The sequence below is a fragment of the Gymnoscopelus braueri genome, assembly GCF_963280865.1.
Source record: "Gymnoscopelus braueri genome assembly, chromosome: 20".
In the NCBI taxonomy this organism is placed as follows: domain Eukaryota; kingdom Metazoa; phylum Chordata; class Actinopteri; order Myctophiformes; family Myctophidae; genus Gymnoscopelus; species Gymnoscopelus braueri.
The window spans coordinates 46,257,244-46,280,742 of record NC_137622.1 but is presented as its reverse complement, the minus strand read 5'-3'; the positions used below and the strand labels follow the sequence as shown (position 1 = coordinate 46,280,742).

At 40.9% G+C, this 23,499-nt stretch overlaps 1 protein-coding gene across 1 annotated transcript in view; it reads right to left on the bottom strand.

The window, feature by feature from the left end:
* LOC308075836 (protein phosphatase Slingshot homolog 3) overlaps positions 1–23,499 on the bottom strand; it is a 39,586-nt gene that overhangs the window by 6,176 nt on the left and 9,911 nt on the right. The window contains exons 7-15 of the mRNA XM_080415812.1: positions 20,971–21,036; positions 17,780–17,962; positions 16,890–16,983; positions 14,040–14,168; positions 12,204–12,250; positions 11,212–11,358; positions 6,828–7,028; positions 1,182–1,422; positions 903–992 (exon numbers count right to left, since the gene is read on the bottom strand). Coding sequence (XP_080271938.1) covers positions 903–992; positions 1,182–1,422; positions 6,828–7,028; positions 11,212–11,358; positions 12,204–12,250; positions 14,040–14,168; positions 16,890–16,983; positions 17,780–17,962; positions 20,971–21,036 — 1,198 coding nt within the window. The remainder of the gene's footprint in view (positions 1–902; positions 993–1,181; positions 1,423–6,827; positions 7,029–11,211; positions 11,359–12,203; positions 12,251–14,039; positions 14,169–16,889; positions 16,984–17,779; positions 17,963–20,970; positions 21,037–23,499) is intronic.

Below are 23,499 nucleotides of genomic sequence, written 5' to 3'. Positions count from 1 at the left end.
TAAGTAGAAAATTTATATAAGCCTATGAGATGTTCAGAATATAGACATGAACAAAGTCAGTCGGGATTGGGATGAGAATTCTCCTCTTCAAGGTCGGCGCTCGTAAAGACAGTGATGTCACTGAAATGACGACTACTTGTCTGTCTGTCGTCTCCCCTCTGTGTGTTAACATGATGTATAAAACCCTCTGTGTGTTAACATGATGTATAAAACCCTCTGTGTGTTAACATGATGTATAAAACCCTCTGTGTGTTAACATGTTAACACATTGAGTAAACAAGATGATATGTTGATAAAGACATTTGGAAACATATTTTTATTCAACTCTATATCGTCTCCAGTTCATGTAGGATCATTTTAAAAGTAGTCTAACTCTCATATCCTCTCATAGGGAATGCAGTGACAGCTGCAGTACATCGTTCTAACGGACCTTGCGTGGGTGAACTGTCTCAATAGTGGGCAAGAAGTGTTTTAATGCCGTCTGTGGCCGATTCTGTCGGAAGTTCCCAATGGGCGGTAGTGACGGTAGTGACGGGGCGCATCCGGTGAAACCCGGAATTACACTAAATGTAAACAGGAAGTAAACGAGGGTGAAAAAATGGCGTTCGGGCCACAGACGGCATTAAAACACTTTTTTATTGAAAGATATGGATTATTACATTAAACTACTACCGCGTAGAGACAGGTAACATTTAGGGCGTGGGGGTAAGCACCTTTATTTTCAATGTGTACATGTTTGGAGTGTCTACGGGGCATAGTGCAGAAAGTCCCTGTGTCCATGAGGGGTGAACCCTACAACTCTCGTAGATTGAAGACGTCAGAATCATAAATCCGTCTACGAGGGTTGTATTCTACAGCTAGTGTGTCTCTATGGATCAGTTCTCACACAGAGCATCACTCACCTTCTGAGCCTCGTTAATGGTGATAGTGGGCGTGGCTGCTTGTGGAGCGTCTGGATTGGTCGCCGACTGCGGGGCGGGGTCTTCAAACACCTTGATGTGTGTGTGTGTGTGTGTGTGTGTGCGTGTGTGTGTGTGTGTGTGGGGGGGGGGGGGTAATGAAAGAAATAAAACAGACAGAATAAAAGAGTGAAAGAAAGACAAAAATAAAGTTAATTCAAACATTTCACTCTTTTTCTTTATTATAAAAATAATGATGTTATAAATAATGGATCTACAAACCTCTTTAAATGCATCTGTATCAGCTTCATCTGGACTGTCCACACCTTCATCTTTCTCATCATCGTCTTCATCAATCCCCTCATCCTCCTCATCTCCTTCTTCTCCTTCTCCTTCTCCTTCCTCTTCCTCCTCCTCCTCTTCCTCCTCCTCCTCCTCCTCTCCCCTCTCCTCTCTCTGCAGTGACAGCTGTCTCCTCTGGTCTCTGGACTTCCTCCTCCAGAGGGCGCTGTGACGCTGCTGACTGAAACACACATTATTATAATGATTATAATGAATGATCTGAGAACTAACCGGAGCTTTAGGCAAACCCCGCCCCCAGAGAGCTGCTGGAAACCAAACCACGCCCCCTTTATTAATGGGTGCGTTCGAAAATACAGCACTGAGCGCACTGGCCAATACAAACTAATAGGCGAGTGTGCTCCAGTGCGTAATTTTCGAACGCGCCTATAGTATTAGATTATAAAACAGTGATGTTGCTAGGTTTTCAATGTAATGGGTCCCGGGACCCACAGGTGGTCATTCAAATGGGTCCCAGAAACATTTTATGGGTCCCCAATTACACGTCTCCCCCCCCCCCCTTCTATCGTTTTCTTTGATCTCCAATCTCCATATCTGCTATGTGTGTGTGACTGTGTATCTCAATCTTTTCAGGCAGCGACCCCCCAAAATAATCATATTTGAACTGGGGACCCCCCACCCTGAGAAGCGCTTGGAATTAGGAGTTGAGGCATTTAATTTAGTTTAACTCAGTTCCACAGATACATAGTCAAAATAGCAGATCTACAAGGTCGTTTTTTTTTTTTTTTATCTACAAGCTCACAACGCCTTGCTTGTAGATCGCCTCTTTCTTATATTATTTCACAATTTTGACCGTATTTATAGTATAGTTTGTTGATTAGTTTGGATGCAGTAATAGTCTTTTTTCTTTTCTTTCTTGAGGTATTAAAAATATCTTAAAAGTCCTTAGATTGTGACTTCACTGTCATCTGGGGACCCCCCCCCCAAATCATGTGGGGAAACCCCTGGGGGTCCTGACCCACAGGTTGAGAACCACTGTCCTAATGTACATTCTATTTTGCTACTTGTTGTAGTCACAAACTCAGAATACAGGGTACAAACTACAATATAAAGTTCATAATAATAATATGAAAAAGATAATGTACACTTCATAGGAGCAGAGATAGATAGGAACTAAAGAACAACAACACTTTGTGGAAGAGAATGTAAACGGAGCAGAGATATTTGTTTAAGAAAAGTAGATGTTTGCGGCAGTATTTATTGCTCTGGTGTTTTCTTCTTAAAAAGTGGGATTCCCTTCAAATGATTTATGCTTGTGTCGCACCGAAAATAACGATCTGAAAACGACGTGTCGCGCGTCGGTGTTTCGGCTCGCGGGTCGGTTTGGTGCGCGGCTCGCGGCTCACTTTGCTGCTCGCGGTTTGGTGTGCGCTCGCGGGTCGCTTTGGTGCGCGGCTCGCGGCTCACTTTGCTGCGCGAATCGCGGCTCGGTTTGGTGCACGGCTCGCGGGTCGCTTTGGTGCGCGGCTTGCGGCTCGCTTTGGGCGCGGCTCGCGGCTCGGTGTGGTGCACGGCTGCGTGGCTAGCGGCTCGCTTTGGTTGTATGCGTCCCGAATAGTGGCGTACAGTACTTGCTATTCATGTTAGATACAGAATGACAGCATTTGGTGAAGAGAATGATCAATATAACATCCATGACCCATCTATCTGCAGGCAGACGGCGTAAATTAATCCATTCAAATACGGATGGTTTCCTGCTGAGGAAACGGCAATGAAAGAGACCATTTACAAGCAGAATAATATATTCTCATTCTCTCAATATTCCATATATTATCATCTATTCTACATATCATTATCACAGGGTTATGGGGGGGCTTTATAAACTCTTTGGATAGCGTCAGCAGAGAATCAAAGATGAACCTATATATATATACAGGGTCTACTGGAGTCAGTCTCAGACCAAGGGACTGGAGACTCCTCCCCCACAGAGACTCCTCCCCCACAGAGACCACTGGAGTCCAGGTGCAAAGCAATCATGTCACTGTGTCCCTCCCAATACAAGGAGCCTATTCATGTTCCCATATGAGAGCCGTCTGTGGAGCTGGTAGAACTAAAAACATTCATTAACATTATGATGGATACCGTCGGCTTGTCTGGAGATGTTAAGTGCGGCGGTGTGCTTATCAATTAAATGATTTGTTGTGCCAAATCTTGATGAGTAAATACACAGGGAAACCCATTCTGATTGTCATGGTACAACCACCCACAGCGTTTATTTTGTGCAATGAATCAGGACAGGACTAGAGCTGGTTCACTTTGTATTGGTGTATTACTACAGGGTTTCCGGCAGACCATTGTAGGCTCGGTGGGGCGAGCCACAGGAGGAGAGCGTGCTGCGTGCACCGGGGCTTGAATATTATAAGTCAATTATATCAAAATATAGAAAATATAGATTGTTTTAACCACGTTGCAAAATGTAACGATATATAATCTACAGTAGGCTATATCGTTACATCTATCTGTCTATCTACAGTAGATAGACGTGATCCCACGCACCAGCTGTCAGATTATTTTCCTTTTTTCTCCTCCATGGTGGAAAGCTTGGTGACGTAAAGTTAGGTTTCAGCTAAAGGCAGCCAGTGATAGATTATAACTCTATGACCAGTGCTGTGTACCTCACGTTAATGTTTTAATGTTTTAAGCCTTCTTTACCCGTGAGTCACTTAGAAAAGAAATCCAAAACTAAACTCCAACACGGGCAGGCGTGTGCATGAGACGAGCACGACTGTGTCCGCACGTTAGTTTCACGTTTTACGTTGGTTTCTCAATACGCAACCGACGCTAGTTTATTGAATGATCAGTGGTCAGCATGTTGGTCAACTCAGACCAACGTAAACCTCTTACTTTCGGTCAATGGACTTCAAATTAAGAGTATTATTGGCAAATTATAGGAAAGTTAGTGTTTGACTTCTGACTGTAAAATAAGAGCACAGCTGACCATAATGCTGTTTTTGGAGAATGAGTTTTCACTGTCTGCTGCTACAAAAATATAAAATAAAACATAAAAGTGTGAACCAAATAGTATACAGTAGATGGAGTCAATCTACTGTATCAGTGGTCCTTAACATTTTCATGTTAAAGACCCCCAAATTAATATGTATTTGGCCACGGACCCCCATCAGAAAATATTTAGCGCCAACTGACCCCCATAGATTTTTGTTTTGTTTTTTATAAAATAAATAGCTGATCTACAAGCTCACAACGTTTTGCAGTGTGACACGTAGCATGATGTAGTCGTGTTTCCCATCTTCCCACCAACTCGTTAATATTTTGAGGGCAAAAATAAGAATGAATTAATAAATGAATCAAAACTCTTCCCCCTAGGCTAACCTTTCTCCTGCAGGAAACCCTGGATGACACGTGGAGATGGTTTAATGCAGCACACAGCTCATAAAGCCAGGTGGCGCTGTGACGCACTGCCAGATAGACCAGTCACGCATTCGAATAGAGACACACAGGGACTACAAATTTCACGCCCACTTTTGAGACAGCGCCGCTACTCGAGGTCCGTTAGAACGATGAACTGCAGCTGCCAATGCATTCCCTATGAGAGGATATGAAAGTTAGCCTACTTTTAAAATTATCCTGCATTAACTGAAGACGATATTGATTTAAATAAAAATATGTTTCCAAATGTATGGAGTGTCTTTGTCAACATATCTTCTTGTTTTCTTAATAGTTGATGTGTTTCACATTTAATTTGCCACTTTAACGAGTTACCCATAATGCTAACACAGCAGAGGGTAGACAGCAGACGGGCATTTCAGTGACATCACTGTCTTTACGAGTGCCGAGCGCCGACCAGTGGCGTACCCACTGTAGAGGCAGGAGAGGCGGTTGCCTGCCCAACTAAGATCTCGCCTCCCCTAAAAATAAAAATAAAAAACGAAAATGTGTCATTGCGTGCTTAATGTCCTCAAAGTCACGCATCAAACAAGCTTTGAACTGAGCAGATTGGACCTTCTGTTCCAGAGATAATGACCAAAACCTATTGAAAACGGCCACTTTCGCCAGTTTCGCCAAGGATGCGTCCGTGACGTATATACCATGCGACCACTTAAACTCGGGATCTCCGATGCTAGCGGTTTTGACATACTGATGGAGTATATTATAGTATATTGTGGGTAGTATATCGAGATGAAAGATATGGGACATTAAAAAGGACAAATTAAACAAATGGGACAGATTATTAGAACACAAAAAAAATCGCTACAGCCTCAGTAGTTAACCAGTGAAATGACGGTATTTTACAATGCCTCTCATAGAGATTGCATTGAGAGCTGCAGTTCATCGTTCTAACGGACCCCGAGTGTCAAAAGTGGGCGTGGATTTGTAGGCCTTCCGCTTCCGGCCGTGTGTCTCTATTGAACCACATCTGTTCTACTTCCTATCACAGCTGTTAGTTTACACGATGTCACGGTGTACACGGTGTGAGCCCATGTGATCCATGACTCTGGAAGGAGGTTTCACTTTGTTGCATTTTCAACCCCCAAAAAATGTTGCTGCCGTCTAAACGGACACATGTCTGATATTTTATTTTGCCGTTTTCTCTAGAAAATGTCGTTTTGCACACCTACGAACGGACAGGTTCCTCAGAGTATGAACGCTGAATATGGAAGAAGAAGGGAGAAGGGAGAGGGAGTCCCACACACTGTCTTCACTTATAAAGACGTTTATTTAGGATGCAACGTTTTGGCCGCTTGGACCAAGCTTTATAAGTGAAGACTCCCTCTCCCTCCTCCCTTTTTCTTCCATATGCAGTTTTCTCTAGAGAAACGTCTGAACGGGGCCTCAGTGTTAACTAGAACAAGTAAGACGCGCGAACGCGGGAAGCGAACGCAAAAAAAATGAAAAAAAAATATTAAAAAAAAGTAACCAATAAAAAAATAATAATTAAATTAAAAAAAATTCTGCGTTAAAAGGAGCATCTTAGAAAAATACAAATTCACCAAAAAAAAACTTTGAATGTTTTTGAACAATTCAACAAAGTGTTTGAAGTGCCTGTTTCACCCACTTCCGGGGGGCGGAGCGAAAATCCGAGCCCAATGTATTTGTTCGTAGACCCCCACTTAGGGGGGGTAGAAAAAGTTTCGGAGCGATTCGGGCACTTTTCATTTAACATGGGGTTTCAATGGGGAGTTTTTAGGAGCCTTCTCCGGGGCGTGGCTTCCGGGGGAAGGGGCGGGCTTAAACACAACCTTGACAGGTGTGTTCAGATTTCAAAGACCTTTCATTTGATGTATGGTACGTCTAAATTGGACATTTACTTATCTCAGAGGAGCTGCACACAGGCAGTGCACACAGAGACACAGAGAGGCAGAGACACAAAGGCAGTGCACACAGAGGCACACACAGACAGAGACACAACCCGAGCACGGTTTCATAGTAAGCTCCACTTGCGCGGCTGCGTTCGCAACAATGTGCTTCTCAGAGCACAGGCCTCCACCAGGCCAGGGGTGAATACATTACATAGAGACAAATAGTACTTATTGTTCAGTGGATCATTAGATAATCTACTCTGTATTGATCATAATGTCATATTGGTGACATCATCAACACTCAGCTCACCTGGCATTGAGGATCCCGTTGTAGGTGAGCAGCTGCCTCATGAAGCCCTCGTTAGGCTTAACGATGGGGCGTCGGTCTCTGACGTAGGCCAGGGCCACGTCCATCGTCCAGCGCTGAGACTTCATGGCGAAGGCGGCGACCGTGGAGGCGGAGCGGGACACGCCCATCTTACAGTGAACCAATACCGACTGGCCGCTCTTCCTGCAGGAGGAGACAGGGGGCGCTGTTTATAGGGCTCTGTTTTGTTTTGACAGTTTATTTAAATTGAGATAAAAGTAATCTAATAAGTGATACATGTTGATGTATGTATGCATCAGGGGTCTTCAACAGGGGGTCCGGGACCCCTAGGGGGTCCTCAGAGTTACTACATAGCGGCCGCCAAATGCTTGTGTGATGGGATTTATTTTTTTACATTAATCACTTGAACCCTATAGCAAGTAGCATCCCTATTCTGAGGAAATATAAATAGTGTTAATGTGTCTCATAAGAGAAGGTTCATCATGGACCATCCTATAGGTCAGTATTCTATGGTCTACCAAATCTACTGTAGATCCTCCCCAACGCCCTATAGTGTGTTCTATTAGCAGCCTTACAGAGCCATGGTCTCAATGTGTTGAATATGTTCACCATTAGCTGTCCTATCAGGGTCATATACTCATGTTCTGAATAGAATACTAATCTATCAGGGTCATATACTCATGTTCTGAATAGAATACTAATCTATCCGGGTCATATACTCATGTTCTGAATAGAATACTAATCTATCAGGGTCATATACTCATGTTCTGAATAGAATACTAATCTATCCGGGTCATATACTCATGTTCTGAATAGAATACTAATCTATCAGGGTCATATACTCATGTTCTGAATAGAATACTAATCTATCAGGGTCATATACTCATGTTCTGAACAGAATACTAATCTATCAGGGTCATATACTCATGTTCTGAATAGAATACTAATCTATCCGGGTCATATACTCATGTTCTGAACAGAATACTAATCTATCAGGGTCATATACTCATGTTCTGAATAGAATACTAATCTATCCGGGTCATATACTCATGTTCTGAATAGAATACTAATCTATCAGGGTCATATACTCATGTTCTGAATAGAATACTAATCTATCCGGGTCATATACTCATGTTCTGAATAGAATACTAATCTATCAGGGTCATATACTCATGTTCTGAATAGAATACTAATCTATCAGGGTCATATACTCATGTTCTGAATAGAATACTAATCTATCAGGGTCATATACTCATGTTCTGAATAGAATACTAATCTATCAGGGTCATATACTCATGTTCTGAATAGAATACTAATCTATCAGGGTCATATACTCATGTTCTGAATAGAATACTAATCTATCAGGGTCATATACTCATGTTCTGAATAGAATACTAATCTATCCGGGTCATATACTCATGTTCTGAATAGAATACTAATCTATCAGGGTCATATACTCATGTTCTGAACAGAATACTAATCTATCAGGGTCATATACTCATGTTCTGAATAGAATACTAATCTATCCGGGTCATATACTCATGTTCTGAACAGAATACTAATCTATCAGGGTCATATACTCATGTTCTGAATAGAATACTAATCTATCCGGGTCATATACTCATGTTCTGAATAGAATACTAATCTATCAGGGTCATATACTCATGTTCTGAACAGAATACTAATCTATCAGGGTCATATACTCATGTTCTGAATAGAATACTAATCTATCCGGGTCATATACTCATGTTCTGAATAGAATACTAATCTATCAGGGTCATATACTCATGTTCTGAACAGAATACTAATCTATCAGGGTCATATACTCATGTTCTGAATAGAATACTAATCTATCAGGGTCATATACTCATATTCTGAACAGAATACTAATCTATCAGGGTCATATACTCATGTTCTGAATAGAATACTAATCTATCAGGGTCATATACTCATGTTCTGAATAGAATACTAATCTATCAGGGTCATATACTCATATTCTGAACAGAATACTAATCTATCAGGGTCATATACTCATATTCTGAACAGAATACTAATCTATCCGGGTCATATACTCATGTTCTGAATAGAATACTAATCTATCAGGGTCATATACTCATGTTCTGAATAGAATACTAATCTATCAGGGTCATATACTCATGTTCTGAATAGAATACTAATCTATCAGGGTCATATACTCATGTTCTGAATAGAATACTAATCTATCAGGGTCATATACTCATGTTCTGAATAGAATACTAATCTATCAGGGTCATATACTCATGTTCTGAATAGAATACTAATCTATCAGGGTCATATACTCATGTTCTGAATAGAATACTAATCTATCAGGGTCATATACTCATGTTCTGAATAGAATACTAATCTATCCGGGTCATATACTCATGTTCTGAATAGAATACTAATCTATCAGGGTCATATACTCATGTTCTGAATAGAATACTAATCTATCCGGGTCATATACTCATGTTCTGAATAGAATACTAATCTATCAGGGTCATATACTCATGTTCTGAATAGAATACTAATCTATCAGGGTCATATACTCATGTTCTGAATAGAATACTAATCTATCAGGGTCATATACTCATGTTCTGAATAGAATACTAATCTATCCGGGTCATATACTCATGTTCTGAATAGAATACTAATCTATCAGGGTCATATACTCATGTTCTGAACAGAATACTAATCTATCAGGGTCATATACTCATGTTCTGAACAGAATACTAATCTATCAGGGTCATATACTCATATTCTGAACAGAATACTAATCTATCAGGGTCATATACTCATGTTCTGAATAGAATACTAATCTATCAGGGTCATATACTCATGTTCTGAATAGAATACTAATCTATCAGGGTCATATACTCATATTCTGAACAGAATACTAATCTATCAGGGTCATATACTCATGTTCTGAATAGAATACTAATCTATCAGGGTCATATACTCATGTTCTGAATAGAATACTAATCTATCAGGGTCATATACTCATGTTCTGAATAGAATACTAATCTATCAGGGTCATATACTCATATTCTGAACAGAATACTAATCTATCCGGGTCATATACTCATGTTCTGAATAGAATACTAATCTATCAGGGTCATATACTCATGTTCTGAATAGAATACTAATCTATCAGGGTCATATACTCATGTTCTGAATAGAATACTAATCTATCAGGGTCATATACTCATATTCTGAATAGAATACTAATCTATCCGGGTCATATACTCATGTTCTGAATAGAATACTAATGTCATCTGAAGGTTGAGCTTGATCATATTTTGGCGACACTAGATGTACAGTCTCTATACATGTATCCCACATGATGCTGGCCTGGAGTCTCTCACTATCTAGGGGTTAGACACTTAGAGTGGACAACACTCCTATTGGTAATATTCCAGTGGGTTAGACACTACTAACTACTGTAAGCCACTCAGTAGAAACACTTTGCTTAGAGATGATGATCAATGATGGTTTATTAGACACTAAGAGCGGACTTAGAGCGGACAACAACCACTCCAACAATCCTATTGGTAATATTCCAGTTGGCCAATATCTGCAGCTCATCTACAGACTTCACACTCAAAGCCACAGAACTAACTCATCCTTTTCTGGTAAGAGGCATAACAAACCTACCCTCTACATGGCTCCCTATCACCCTCCAAAGGGCTTCTACAACTGTGCCCATTGTTCAAACTCTACTAATACAAAGATTTTCACCCACCAAAACATATAAAATCTCTTCCTCCATAAACTGTAGCTCCACTCATGTTAATTATGTGTTAAAGTGTCCCTGTGGACTAACCTACACTGGCCAAACTAAAAGACCTCTCAAAGTTCTAATTGGAAAACACAAAACAGATAATGTATCCCGACTAAAAACCTTGACGACGCCATTAGCTAGGCATTAGAATCAAGTCAATCATGGCTCAGCTTCCTGTAGACGGTCTGAGTCTGTTTTTAAACCTCTATTGTCATTTATTCATAACATGTTGTGTGCTCTGGCCTTGGGCATACATGTCCCTTAATTCTGTACAGAGGCTTCCTGTATTCATACAACCTTCTTGTTCATCTTGTTAACATTGTTTTGCATTGCAATATATCTCTTCTTTTTTTGTATGGAATATTATCTGTCATATGGGTCGGGTTATGGGTGGTGTTAGGGTCTGGTTAGGGTGGGGTATGGTATCTGGCGGTATCTATGAAGCTGTAGGTATCTTTCCAGTGGGGTTAGGGTGGGGTTAGGGTGTAGGTATCTAACCTGGCGGTATCTATGAAGCTGTAGGTATCTTTCCAGTGGGGTTAGGGTGGGGTTAAGGTGTAGGTATCTAACCTGGCGGTATCTATGAAGCTGTAGGTATCTTTCCAGTGGGGCAGAAGGTCAGTAGACTCCACATCATAAACTCTGATGTTCATGTAGGTGAAAGACTCTGGGAAGAAGTTGTCGATCTCTCTGGTGACGTTCAGGATGTATCCAACACTGTAAATATACAATATAATATAAAATATAACTATACAATGTATCCATTTATCCAACACTATAAACATAATGATACAATATAACAATACAGAATGTATCCAACACTGTAAACATAACAATACAAATGTAACCAATGCTCAATGTACTCAACACTGAACATGATGACATCACAGATATAACTACCATTCAGAATCCCTATTCTGAGGCAAACATAGCCGATCTACAAGCTCACAACCCGTCACAATGAACTTGCACATTAGCTTTTTTCAGCAAAGAGATTTGGTGTAGAGGGAAATACTAGCTGACTTAGTACAGAGCCCTGGGGGACCTGGGAGTTATAGGGTTTAAGTGAATAAATAAAGTAAATGTAGAGTACCAAAGCTAGTGTACTAGTGTAAGCTAGAGTACTGCGGCAGTGGCTCAGGGGTAGAGTGGCCGGGTAGAGTGAACTAGAAAACCGCAAGGTTCCCAGTTCGATCCCGGGCTGGGGCGCTCCCCTAGAGTTAGTGTCGAGTGTCTTTGAGCAAGATGCTGAACCCCTAATTGCTCCTGATGAGCAGGTTGGTGCCTTGCATGGTTTCCTCCGCCATCGGTGTATGAATGGGTTAATGGCACAATCAATGTAAAGCGCTTTGGATAGAAGCGCTATATAAATGCACCATTTACAAGCTCACAATGCATGCAATGTCATGTGAGCTTGTAAATCCGCTATTTGTTTTCTAAAATGTTGCTAAAGTTGGCCTATGATGACATAATGCACAATACAGGAAGGCCAGGATGAACGTGGTTAAGTGTGTGTGTGTGTGTGTGTGTGTGTTTACAGCTGATATGATGAAATGACTCACTTGTTCTTCTGTAGCTCCTCAGAGTTGGCAGCATTCCATTCAGAACCCTACAACCACCCACACACACACACACACACACACACACACACACACACACACACACACACACACACACACACACACACACACACACACACACACACACACACACACACACACACACACACACACACACACACACACACACACACACACACACACACACACACAGTGTTATCGGGGTCAACACACTGCTTTAACAGACAGGAAGTTAACGGTCACATGATCATGTCTTGGTGAAAGCACACTTCCTACAATTTATAGAGCAAAAGGCTGGAGGAAGGATGTCTGTCACCATGTTGGACCTGAGCCTATAAAACACAGTGTGTGTAAACATGGTCCTAAATGAAAGTCCTTTAGAAGTTGTCAGTGTGTGTGAGTTGTCTGTGTGTGTCTCCAGCGGCCAGAGATGGTCGTCCCATAGCTTGCGGGGCAAAACAAGCATTTACAATCAAGTCTTTATTTGTCACACTCACACACGACTAACGCAGTAAAACACCATATGATAGATAAAGTAGTTTTTTAGCAGCAGTGTCACAATGTGCATTCAGTATGTATCTTTAGCAGCATTGTCAAATGTGCAAATGAAGCAGAAGGCAGAAGAATTTCTCTCGTCTATTCACTTGTCAATGCAGATGTTCACAGAATAGGGAGTAGGGAGTAGGGAGTAGGGAGTAAGGAGTAAGGAGTAGGGAGTAGGGAGTAGGGAGTAGGGAGTAGGGAGTAAGGAGTAGGGAGTAGGGAGTAAGGAGTAAGGAGTAGGGAGTAGGGAGTAGGGAGTAGGGAGTAGGGAGTAGGGAGTAAGGAGTAAGGAGTAGGGAGTAGGGAGTAGGGAGTAGGGAGTAGGGAGTAGGGAGTAAGGAGTAGGGAGTAGGGAGTAGGGAGTAGGGAGTAAGGAGTAGGGAGTAGGGAGTAAGGAGTAAGGAGTAAGGAGTAGGGAGTAGGGAGTAGGGAGTAGGGAGTAAGGAGTAAGGAGTAGGGAGTAGGGAGTAGGGAGTAAGGAGTAAGGAGTAGGGAGTAGGGAGTAGGGAGTAGGGAGTAAGGAGTAGGGAGTAGGGAGTAAGGAGTAAGGAGTAAGGAGTAGGGAGTAGGGAGTAGGGAGTAGGGAGTAGGGAGTAGGGAGTAGGGAGTAGGGAGTAGGGAGTAGGGAGTAGGGAGTAGGGAGTAAGGAGTAAGGAGTAGGGAGTAGGGATGGTCAGTGCTGCTACTCTGTGACTATTATCGCGCCGGTGTTTTCGGCATGGTTTCAGGTTTCAAGCAGTGTGTGTGTGTGTGTGTGTGTGTGTGTGTGTGTGTGTGTGTGTGTGTGTGTGTGTGTGTGTGTGTGTGTGTGTGTGTGTGTGTGTGTGTGTGTGTGTGTGTGTGGCCACAAGTGGAGGAGGACCATGTATACGTCACAGGAGAATGAAAACAACGTGTACATGTGATGAGGAAGTCTTCCACAAGGAGATTTGAAGAGCGGTTGAGCCTACACTTCATGTACACTCAGAGAGCCTACTCGGCTCCTCCACTCGGCTCCTCCACTCGTCTCCTCCACTCGTCTCCTCCGAAAAGCAAATGAACAATTGGGACCAAACTATTTCCGGGTCAAGCTGGAGTGAGCGAGTGGGAGTGAGCGAGTGGGAGTGAGCGAGTGGGAGTGAGCGAGTGGCCGAGATTTGGGGTTTTGGAATTCAGCTTAAGGGTAGGAGGGTTGACTCACCAGATACAGGAAGTCAGATATCTTGGAGGGTTTAAGGGTTTAGGAGGGTTTAAGGGTTTAGGAGGGTCAGAGGTGAGAGGTTAGAGGTGACTCACCAGATACAGGAAGTCAAATATCTTGGAGGGTTTGTCCATCTGTGCCATCACCACCATCATCTCATTATCAATGTATTCCTTATAAGGCCTCATGTCAAAGCCTATCCTCTCCTCTAGGGAAGAACGGACCTATAGGAAGACATTTAATATTAGATATATAGATCCTCTCCTCTAGGGAAGAACGGACCTATAGGACAAAAACATTAGATGTATAGACCCTCTCCTCTAGTGAAGAACAAACCTATAGGAAGACATTTAATATTAGATATATAGATCCTCTCCTCTAGTGAAGAACGTACCTATAGGACAAAAACATTAGATGTATAGACCCACTGCTCTAGTGCAGAGAAAACCTGCAGCAAGACTTGAACCACTACACAACTACAGCATCCCTATCTTGGGGGGAACATTAGCTAAAAATAGCAGATTTACAAGCTCACAACACATCACAATGTGACGCCTTATGAGCTGGTAGATCTGTTAGTTTGGTTGAATGTTCCAGACAGGATGCATCCTGACTCTTTATTCCACTGAACCAGGTTGAAAGATGTGAAAACATATTATATTCTTGCTGTATGCAGTGACAATATTTTTGCACATAATTTCAAAGTGTTAAGTGTCCAGAATCACCATCTATCTATAGTCTGGGTTATGAATATTATATTGTTGCTGTCGGGCAGAAACCAGCTAACTCCATTGTCAGGTATGCAAACAGCCCTGAGGTGAAAAAGGTGACAACATGTTGTTGTTTTTTTTCGCGTCAGGTGTCACACTATTGCCCTATTTGGAATCAAAACGGCTATTGTAGCTGAAAAGCTACACGTTTTTTAGCTTTTTCTTTTTTTCCATAAATCAGTGTTATTGAAAAAAAGATTGAACCAATGAAAAGTGTTAAAAAGCGCTTCTGACTAAACCAGCTAACTCCACTGGATCTTTCTGCTGAACCATTTAGACCCATTCTAAAAACACCTTCTAAATCCTGACCTTTTTTTTTTATGAAAAACTTTAAATATTTATTCAAAAATGACAACAGATGTATGTTTCTATATACTGTACATAGCAACAAGAACCCTAAAAGGGCTTCCCGTCCTGAAAAGTATAGTTACAAATAGGGGTTCCCGCCCAAAATGGGCTAAACCAGCTAACTCCTCCAAAACAGGGTGGAGTTAGCCTGGGATCAATACTTTTTTCGGGCGTGTGATCAGGTCAGGAGCGGAAGCAACCCTATATGCTCCACCCACAAATAACTCCGCCCACGATCAAGGGCATTGTAATTTTAGGGCCTACCTAATAAAATCCTTGATGCGGCGTAGTTTAGCTTATTTTTAAAATACAAAATAAATATAAATGTGAGTGTAATTTCCGGAGACTTCTTAGACTAGTCTACCGTTGTTATCGATTCAGCATTTAAATTGGGGAACCAAAACAAAGCGGCTCCGCAAAACCGGAAGCAGCAAAAAACGGAAGCTATTTCTTTTTTTTTGTGGCCTACACCGGATCACACGGGCCATTTAATAACCAATACCAGGCTTTCCTCCGAGGTGGAAAGACTGGTGATGCGAGGTTAGGGTGGAGTTAGCTGGTTTAGCTGACTCCAGGCTCCACCCCTTTTTGACCTCCAACCTCAGTGTGAGCTTGGAGGTCCATTCAGCTGTTCTTATCAACGATGAACAAAACCTCCTAATATAATATATAATATAATATAATATAATATAATATAATATAATATAATATAATATAATATAATATAATATAATATAATATAATATAATATAATATAATATAATATAATATAATATATAATATAATATAATATAATATAATATAATATAATATAATATAATATAATATAATATAATATAATATAATATAATATAATATAATATAATACTAGAAAATGTGCTCCTCGGAGCACAAGTCTCCGCCAGCAGACCCGTGCTATTTTAATAGCACGGGTCGTCTTGGTAGAACGGGTCGTCTTGGTAGAATGCGCGTGGTTTTTGGTGTTCTGCAGGGGCGACTGAATATGTAGTGTCTGCATCTAAAAGATGTTCTTCTTGAAGCAATGTGTCATATGGGAGTCCTCGTAATTGACTGGTTTGTTCAAATGCTTGTCTGTCTTCTTCATCTTCATTGTCTTGAACAGTTTCAGCAGTTGATTGGTGTGTTTGATCTATGTCAGTTTTCTCTAGTGCTACATAATGTATTTGATCAAGGTGGCCAATTGTTACAGTATTAAGACTTCGGCCTTGTTGTGGGATCAATTAAACTCTATAGTCCTCTTCTGTGTTACTGTTGTAGATGAGTATGCTTGCTTAGCTTTGGCCTTCTGCGCCTTTGCTTGACCAATGTTAGGTGTTCTCAAGACTGATTGATCCTGTCTTACCTCAATTCAAAAGTCATAAATGGCCTTTTGAAGTGACACACCTATTTATAGGATTTTATTTAGTCATGCGTCCCTCTAGCCAATCAAAGGCATTGGTGTCAACATATTGACACGTGTCACGTGGAGCTTGACCAATGTTAGCTTGGCTAGGGGCCATGCTAACACACGGCGGGACGAAGCGAAAACATACTCTCCACCTCCGGCGGAGACAATAATATAATTACACTTTGTGTTTTGTTTTAGTCATTTCCTGAAAAATGTACATTTTGGAGTTAGCTGGTTTCTGCCCGACAGCAGAGATATACAGATCATATATTCACCATCTTAGAGGTCAGGTTCTCCATCATATCTTATCTATCATAATGGAGGTGAGGTTAAAGGTTAAAGGTTACCATCTTAGAGGTCAGGTTCTCCATCATATCTTATCTATCATAATGGAGGTGAGGTTAAAGGTTAAAGGTTACCATCTTAGAGGTCAGGTTCTCCAGATCTTCAGTCCTCATGATGTCTCTCAGATGTTCCTTGATCAGCATCTCTTTAGACAGTCTGTCTGAGGAGCTGCATAGACACCCATGTTAATTAATACACAACTTTAACTACACACAGTCTGTCTGAGGAGCTGCATAGACACCCATGTTAATTAATACACAACATTAACTACACACAGTCTGTCTGAGGAGCTGCATAGACACCCATGTTAATTAATACACAACATTAACTACACACATAAACAACAACATTAATACACAACAATAACTACACACAGCCTGTGTGACGGGCTGTGTAGTTATTGTTGTGTATTAATAATAATAATAATGTAGTCAGACATCTAGCTCAGTGGTTCACAAAGCTTTTTTGGTCGTGATCATAAAGACACATTATTTTGTTTTACTCCCGGGACCCAAAGTAGTGAAAATAGCACCTAAGTACAAGCTCACAATGGGACGCGGTGTGAGCTTGTAGATCTGCTATTTTCAATACTTCTAAAGGTTTTTAAATTTATTTTTTAAAGGAATTTAGAATTTTTTTTAATGAATAATTGTGAGAAAAAAAGAAAAGAAAATTGGAAATCTTTTGAAATATATAAGAAGAATATATAAGAAGTAAAAAAAGAGATATTTACTTGCGAGTCGCGACTCATAAAAATGGGTCCCAACCCACTGTTTGGGAACCACTGATCGCACGCACACACACACACACACACACACACACACACACACACACACACACACACACACACACACACACACACACACACACACACACACACACACACACACACACACACACACACACACACACACACACACACACACACACACACACACACACACACACACACACACACACACACCTCTGTCCCCCGCTGTCTCTGCGGACAGACTCCAGGTCGTTCATGGCTCCCCATTCGTTGAGACAGAGACGGTCAGACTCCACCAGGTCCTGGTAGAGATGGAGCCAGTCTAGACCACAGCCTGGGATGATGGCTCCTCTGACTGCTCTCTCACAGCATCCATGAAGAGACTGGAGCACCGACCTATAGGATATATAACACTATGTAACACTATGTAACACTATGTAACACTATGTAACACTATGTAACACTATGTAACACTATGTAACACTATGTAACACTATGTAACACTATGTAATACTATGTAACACTATGTAACACTATGTAACACTATGTAACACTATGTAAACCTTCACAGCATCCATGAAGAGACTGGAGGACTGACCTATAGGATATACAACACTATGTAACACTATGTAACACTATGTAACACTATGTAAACCTTCACAGCATCCATGAAGAGACTGGAGGACTGACCTATAGGATATACAACACTATGTAACACTATGTAACACTATGTAACACTATGTAACACTATGTAACACTATGTAACACTATGTAACACTATGTAACACTATGTAACACTATGTAACACTATGTAACACTATGTAACACTGACCTATAGGATATACAACACTATGTAACACTATGTAACACTATGTAACACTATGTAACACTATGTAAACCTTCACAGCATCCATGAAGAGACTGGAGGACTGACCTATAGGATATACAACACTATGTAACACTATGTAACACTATGTAACACTATGTAACACTATGTAACACTATGTAACACTATGTAACACTATGTAACACTATGTAACACTATGTAACACTATGTAAACCTTCACAGCATCCATGAAGAGACTGGAGGACCGACCTATAGGATATATAACAACATAACACTATGTAACACTATGTAACACTATGTAACACTATGTAACACTATGTAACACTATGTAACACTATGTAACACTATGTAACACTATGTAACACTATGTAACACTATGTAACACTATGTAAACCTTCACTGCTCTCTCACAGCATCCATGTAGAGACTGGAGGACTGACCTATAGGATATATAACACTGTGTAACACTGACCTATACGACACAACACTATGTAACACTGACCTATAGAACATAACATAGCACTATGTAAACCTTCACTGCTCTCTCACAGCATCCATGTAGAGACTGGAGGACTGACCTATACGACACAATACAACACTATGTAACACTGACCTATAGCATTGGTTCTCAAAGTGGGGTCTGGGGACCCCCAGGGGTCCTTGGGGGGGGGTACCAGGTGGTCCCCAACAAAAGTAGTGGTCAAACGACATATGGCCCAAGCCAAAACTTAGATCATATGTCCAGACTAAGCAGTGATTTGGTACTGAGCCCTACTGTATGTCAAATCCTTTTTAAGCAGAAACCAGCGGTCATTGTGTGCTCAGCTGAGAGCTGATATCCTGCCTCTTGCTATTGAGGTAGGTCGGTTCTCAGCTGTGCCAGAAGAGAATAGAATATGCAATGTATGTGACCTGAAAGATGTCCAAAATTAATTCCATTTGATGTTTTATTGTACTCTGTATGACCAAACTTTTTCAGATGGGGGTCTGCGACTCTGCGGCCAAATACATAATCAATTTAGGGGTCCTTGGCATGAATACGTTTGAGAAGCACTGACCCATAACAACATAACATATAACATATAACCCACTACAACATGTAGAGACTAGAGGACTGACCTGTATTATCAAACCAGGAAAGCATCTGTGTCATTTTAGATTTTTTTTGTGTTGGCTAGTCAAAAATAGCAGATCTACAAGCTCCCACGCTATGAGCTTGTAGATCTGCTATTTTTGAAAAATCGTGAACATCTGTGCAAATCTTTGAATATATATATATTTTTAAAGCAAACATCTTTAACTGACATTTGCAAATCAGGCTCACATGTAGAGCCTGGAGGACTGACCTGAATAACAACACAACACAACACAACACAACACAACACAACACAACACAACACAACACAACACAACACAACACATGCTCAGAGCACTGAAAGGTTTAACAGAGGAGAAAACTAAGTGTATTGTTTAAAACAGCAACATGTTTGGACCTACACAGGTCTTCATCACTCTGTCCTGATGAAGACCTGTGTTAGTGTTAGTGTATACCAAACATCTTATTGTTGGTGTTTTTAACAATAACGTAGTTTTTCTCCTCTATTAAACTGTTCAGATCATGTGTTTTCTTCATGATTACATCCTGCTGGATCCAGGAGCAGCACTGACTGTTTTTTCTCCTTTTTTTCTTCAGTGTTGCCAGATTGTGTGAGAGATAGGCCACATGAGCACTTTAAACCTGTATACATCGGCTACTTGAAAATAGCAGATCTACAAGCTCACAACCGCTGTGAGCTTGTGGATCTGCTATTTTCAAAAGAATCTCGGCGGAAAATGTGAAAAATGTGTCCCTGGCACAGAATATTTTCAGATGGGGGTCTGTGGACAAATACATATTAATTTAGGGGTCCTTGGTGTGAAAATGTTTGAGATCCACTGGTTTAAAAAACATTAGGAAGCAAGACCCAAATAATCATCTACACTTTAGAAACCAGACCAAAAACCACAAACACCAATATTTACAAGTCAATTTACAGGACACCAAGCCCAAAGTCGCTTATAATAAGCAGACTTGGCAACACTGCATATAACCCTTCACAGTTGGCTCACAGAACCCTGTATGTCCTGAGGACTGAACAACTAGTAGGATGAGACAATCAGCGTCACTTTAGCCGTTTATCACAATAAAAAACACTCACAATATATCATGACATTGTCCTCTGTCACACACTGTAATATCTGGTCTGAACCTGAGCTGAGTTGTACTGTATACTAAAGTTATACTAAACCCTACTCATAAACGCCCTTATAACTGACCCTTTGGGTTAGGAATAAGTTTAATGATAAACTTATACCAAAGAGAAGGGATAATACCATATTTGTACAATACAATTGAGGTGGTTGTATTTGGTCGCCCAGCTCTTCTATTGAGACATTTAGATCAAGCAGCTCAGTGATAAAATGCATCACTAGTGCAGGAGAGCAGGTGGTAGAACAGGAAATGTACATTAATACTGTGTTATTATTATCATTATTATTATAACGTAGGACCACTCACCACATTGTCTGCATAGAAACAGGCTTGAAGATTCTGGTCTCTTCTGCTGAGGTCACACTGAACCCACTGGAGAGGAGGGGGGGGGGGAGAGAGAGAGAGAGAGAGAGAGAGAGAGAGAGAGAGAGAGAGAGAGAGAGAGAGAGAGAGAGAGAGAGAGAGAGAGAGAGAGAGAGAGAGAGAGAGAGAGAGAGAGACAGAGACAGAGACAGAGACAGAGACAGAGACAGAGAGAGAATGTTTATTGTCATTGTATTCAGAATATAAAGACAGATGGTTTGGTAACTTAACCCTCTCCTATAGCAGCATCATATAAATACAGCAGCATTATACAGTAAACTGTTACAGTAGATTCATCAGAGGTCATAGGTCAAGTCATAAGAAGTGTGTTGGGTTGTTAAAGATCAGATCATGATGAATACAGCAGCACATGTGTATATATATATATATATATATATATATATATATATATATATATATATATATATATATATATATATATATATATATATATATATATATATATATATATATATATATATATATATATATATATATAATACAGAAGCAGAGTTCAGAGATAATCAAAGACAAGGCAAAGGAGTTCTGAAAGGGTTTCAAACTTTGTTTTCTCTGATACAAACACACTGCGGAAGGAATGAAGGAATGCACACAATACTGTGTGTGTGTGCGCGCGCGTGTGTGTGTGTTCGTGTGTGTGTGTGTGTGTGTGTGTGTGTGTGTGTGTGTGTGTGTGTGTGTGTGTGTGTGTGTGTGTGTGTGTGTGTGTGTGTGTGTGTGTGTGTGTGTGTGTCTCTCTCTCTGATCAAAGCCTTTAATCATGTGAGTCACTGTTCACACTAGCATCTCAAATCAGATGTTTGTCACACAGGAAAAAAAACATTGAAAGAGATTTTTGCTCATCAGAACAACGTGGTTGTGTCTGAATGAGTAGCTCAGCTATCTATCTATCTATAGATGTAGTGTATGGATCTATCTATCTATCTATCTATAGATGTAGTGTATGGATCTATCTATCTATAGATGTAGTGTATGGATCTATCTATCTATAGATGCAGTGTATGGATCTATCTATCTATCAATCTATCTATCTATCTATAGATGCAGTGTATGGATCTATCTATCTAGTGTCTGAGTAGCTCGTTGAGTTTCCAGTCTAACCTGAATAGATTTCTTCTGGTTAACTTGTCAAAACTCTAATCTCACATTTATAACTTATTATCCCATCCTGCTGACAGGGCCTGGGCCCATACTAACTAATAGTTTTTATAATAAATCTACCATTATTAAAATGGATTAATATTTGGTCCACATTCAATGTCACACTGTTCTGACGTTGTGAAATCAGTGGGTGTCATTTTAGTAAGAGGAACAACCTGTCTAATACTTTAATCTCTGTTCCCTAAACAGCTAAGCTCAAAGCAATAGGTTTTGATGATATGTCGGTGAGCTGGATGAGATCCTACCTGGAAGGGAGGGAGCAAGTGGTGGAAGTAAACGGCACCCAGTCCCCTCCCCTCCCAGTGACTTGTGGTGTTCCGCAACGAAGTATACTAGGACCTTTACTGTTCCTGATATATGTGAACGATATGTCTTCAGCTTGCGACTGCAAACTGTTCCTGTTCGCAGATGACTCAGCTCTGCTGGTCTCGGACAGGAACAGGCTGCAGGTTGAGAAAACTCTCAGCTCTGAACTCAACAAGATCTGCATCTGGCTCTCTGACAACAAACTCTCATTACACCTGGGTAAAACTGAATCCATCCTCTTTGGGTCCAGTCCTAACCTTAGCAAGGCAGAGAGCTTCACGATCAAAGTGGGTGATGATGTCATCAAAAGAAAGGAGGAAATTACCTACCTGGGCTCCATCTTGGGAGTCAAACCTCTCCGGTAACAAAAACGCAGAAAGAGCGATCAAAAAGGTTAACCAAAGGATTGAACGTCTAGTCAGTAAGAATGTGACAAATGCACATTATATTTATTATATTTATCTGCTTGATCTAGGGGTGTTATTATATCTGTTTGATATGTAACATCTGATGTACTTATGCACGTTATTATATCTGATTGATATGTGACATGCTGGACACTGTGAGATATGTGAACATTTCCTATTCACGTGAGGGGTAATGGGTCTGATCAGTGGGTGATTGAATGATTTGTGCCACCCGACTTTACTAATAGAGGGTGTGACACGGGGGGAGGGGAGATCAAACAAACCGTGTACCAGTGAGGAGGACGGGTGTAAAGCGGAGCTCCGAGGCGCCAGTTTACACCGTTTAGTAAACAAAGTTTAAACGTGACCGTAAACTGCAGCCAACAAAGAACATTCGAGCCCATTGGACCTGACGTGGTTGCCGTGCCGTGGGATTCGAGCGCTGTGGGGTTGTGAGCGAGACGCCGGTCGGTGTTGGAGACGGGAGGAGCCGAGGCCGGTGAGGCAAAACCAAGCGTCATATTTCTTTGTGGATTACAATTATAGGGGTACCCCGAAGTTTACTTATTGTTTGCGC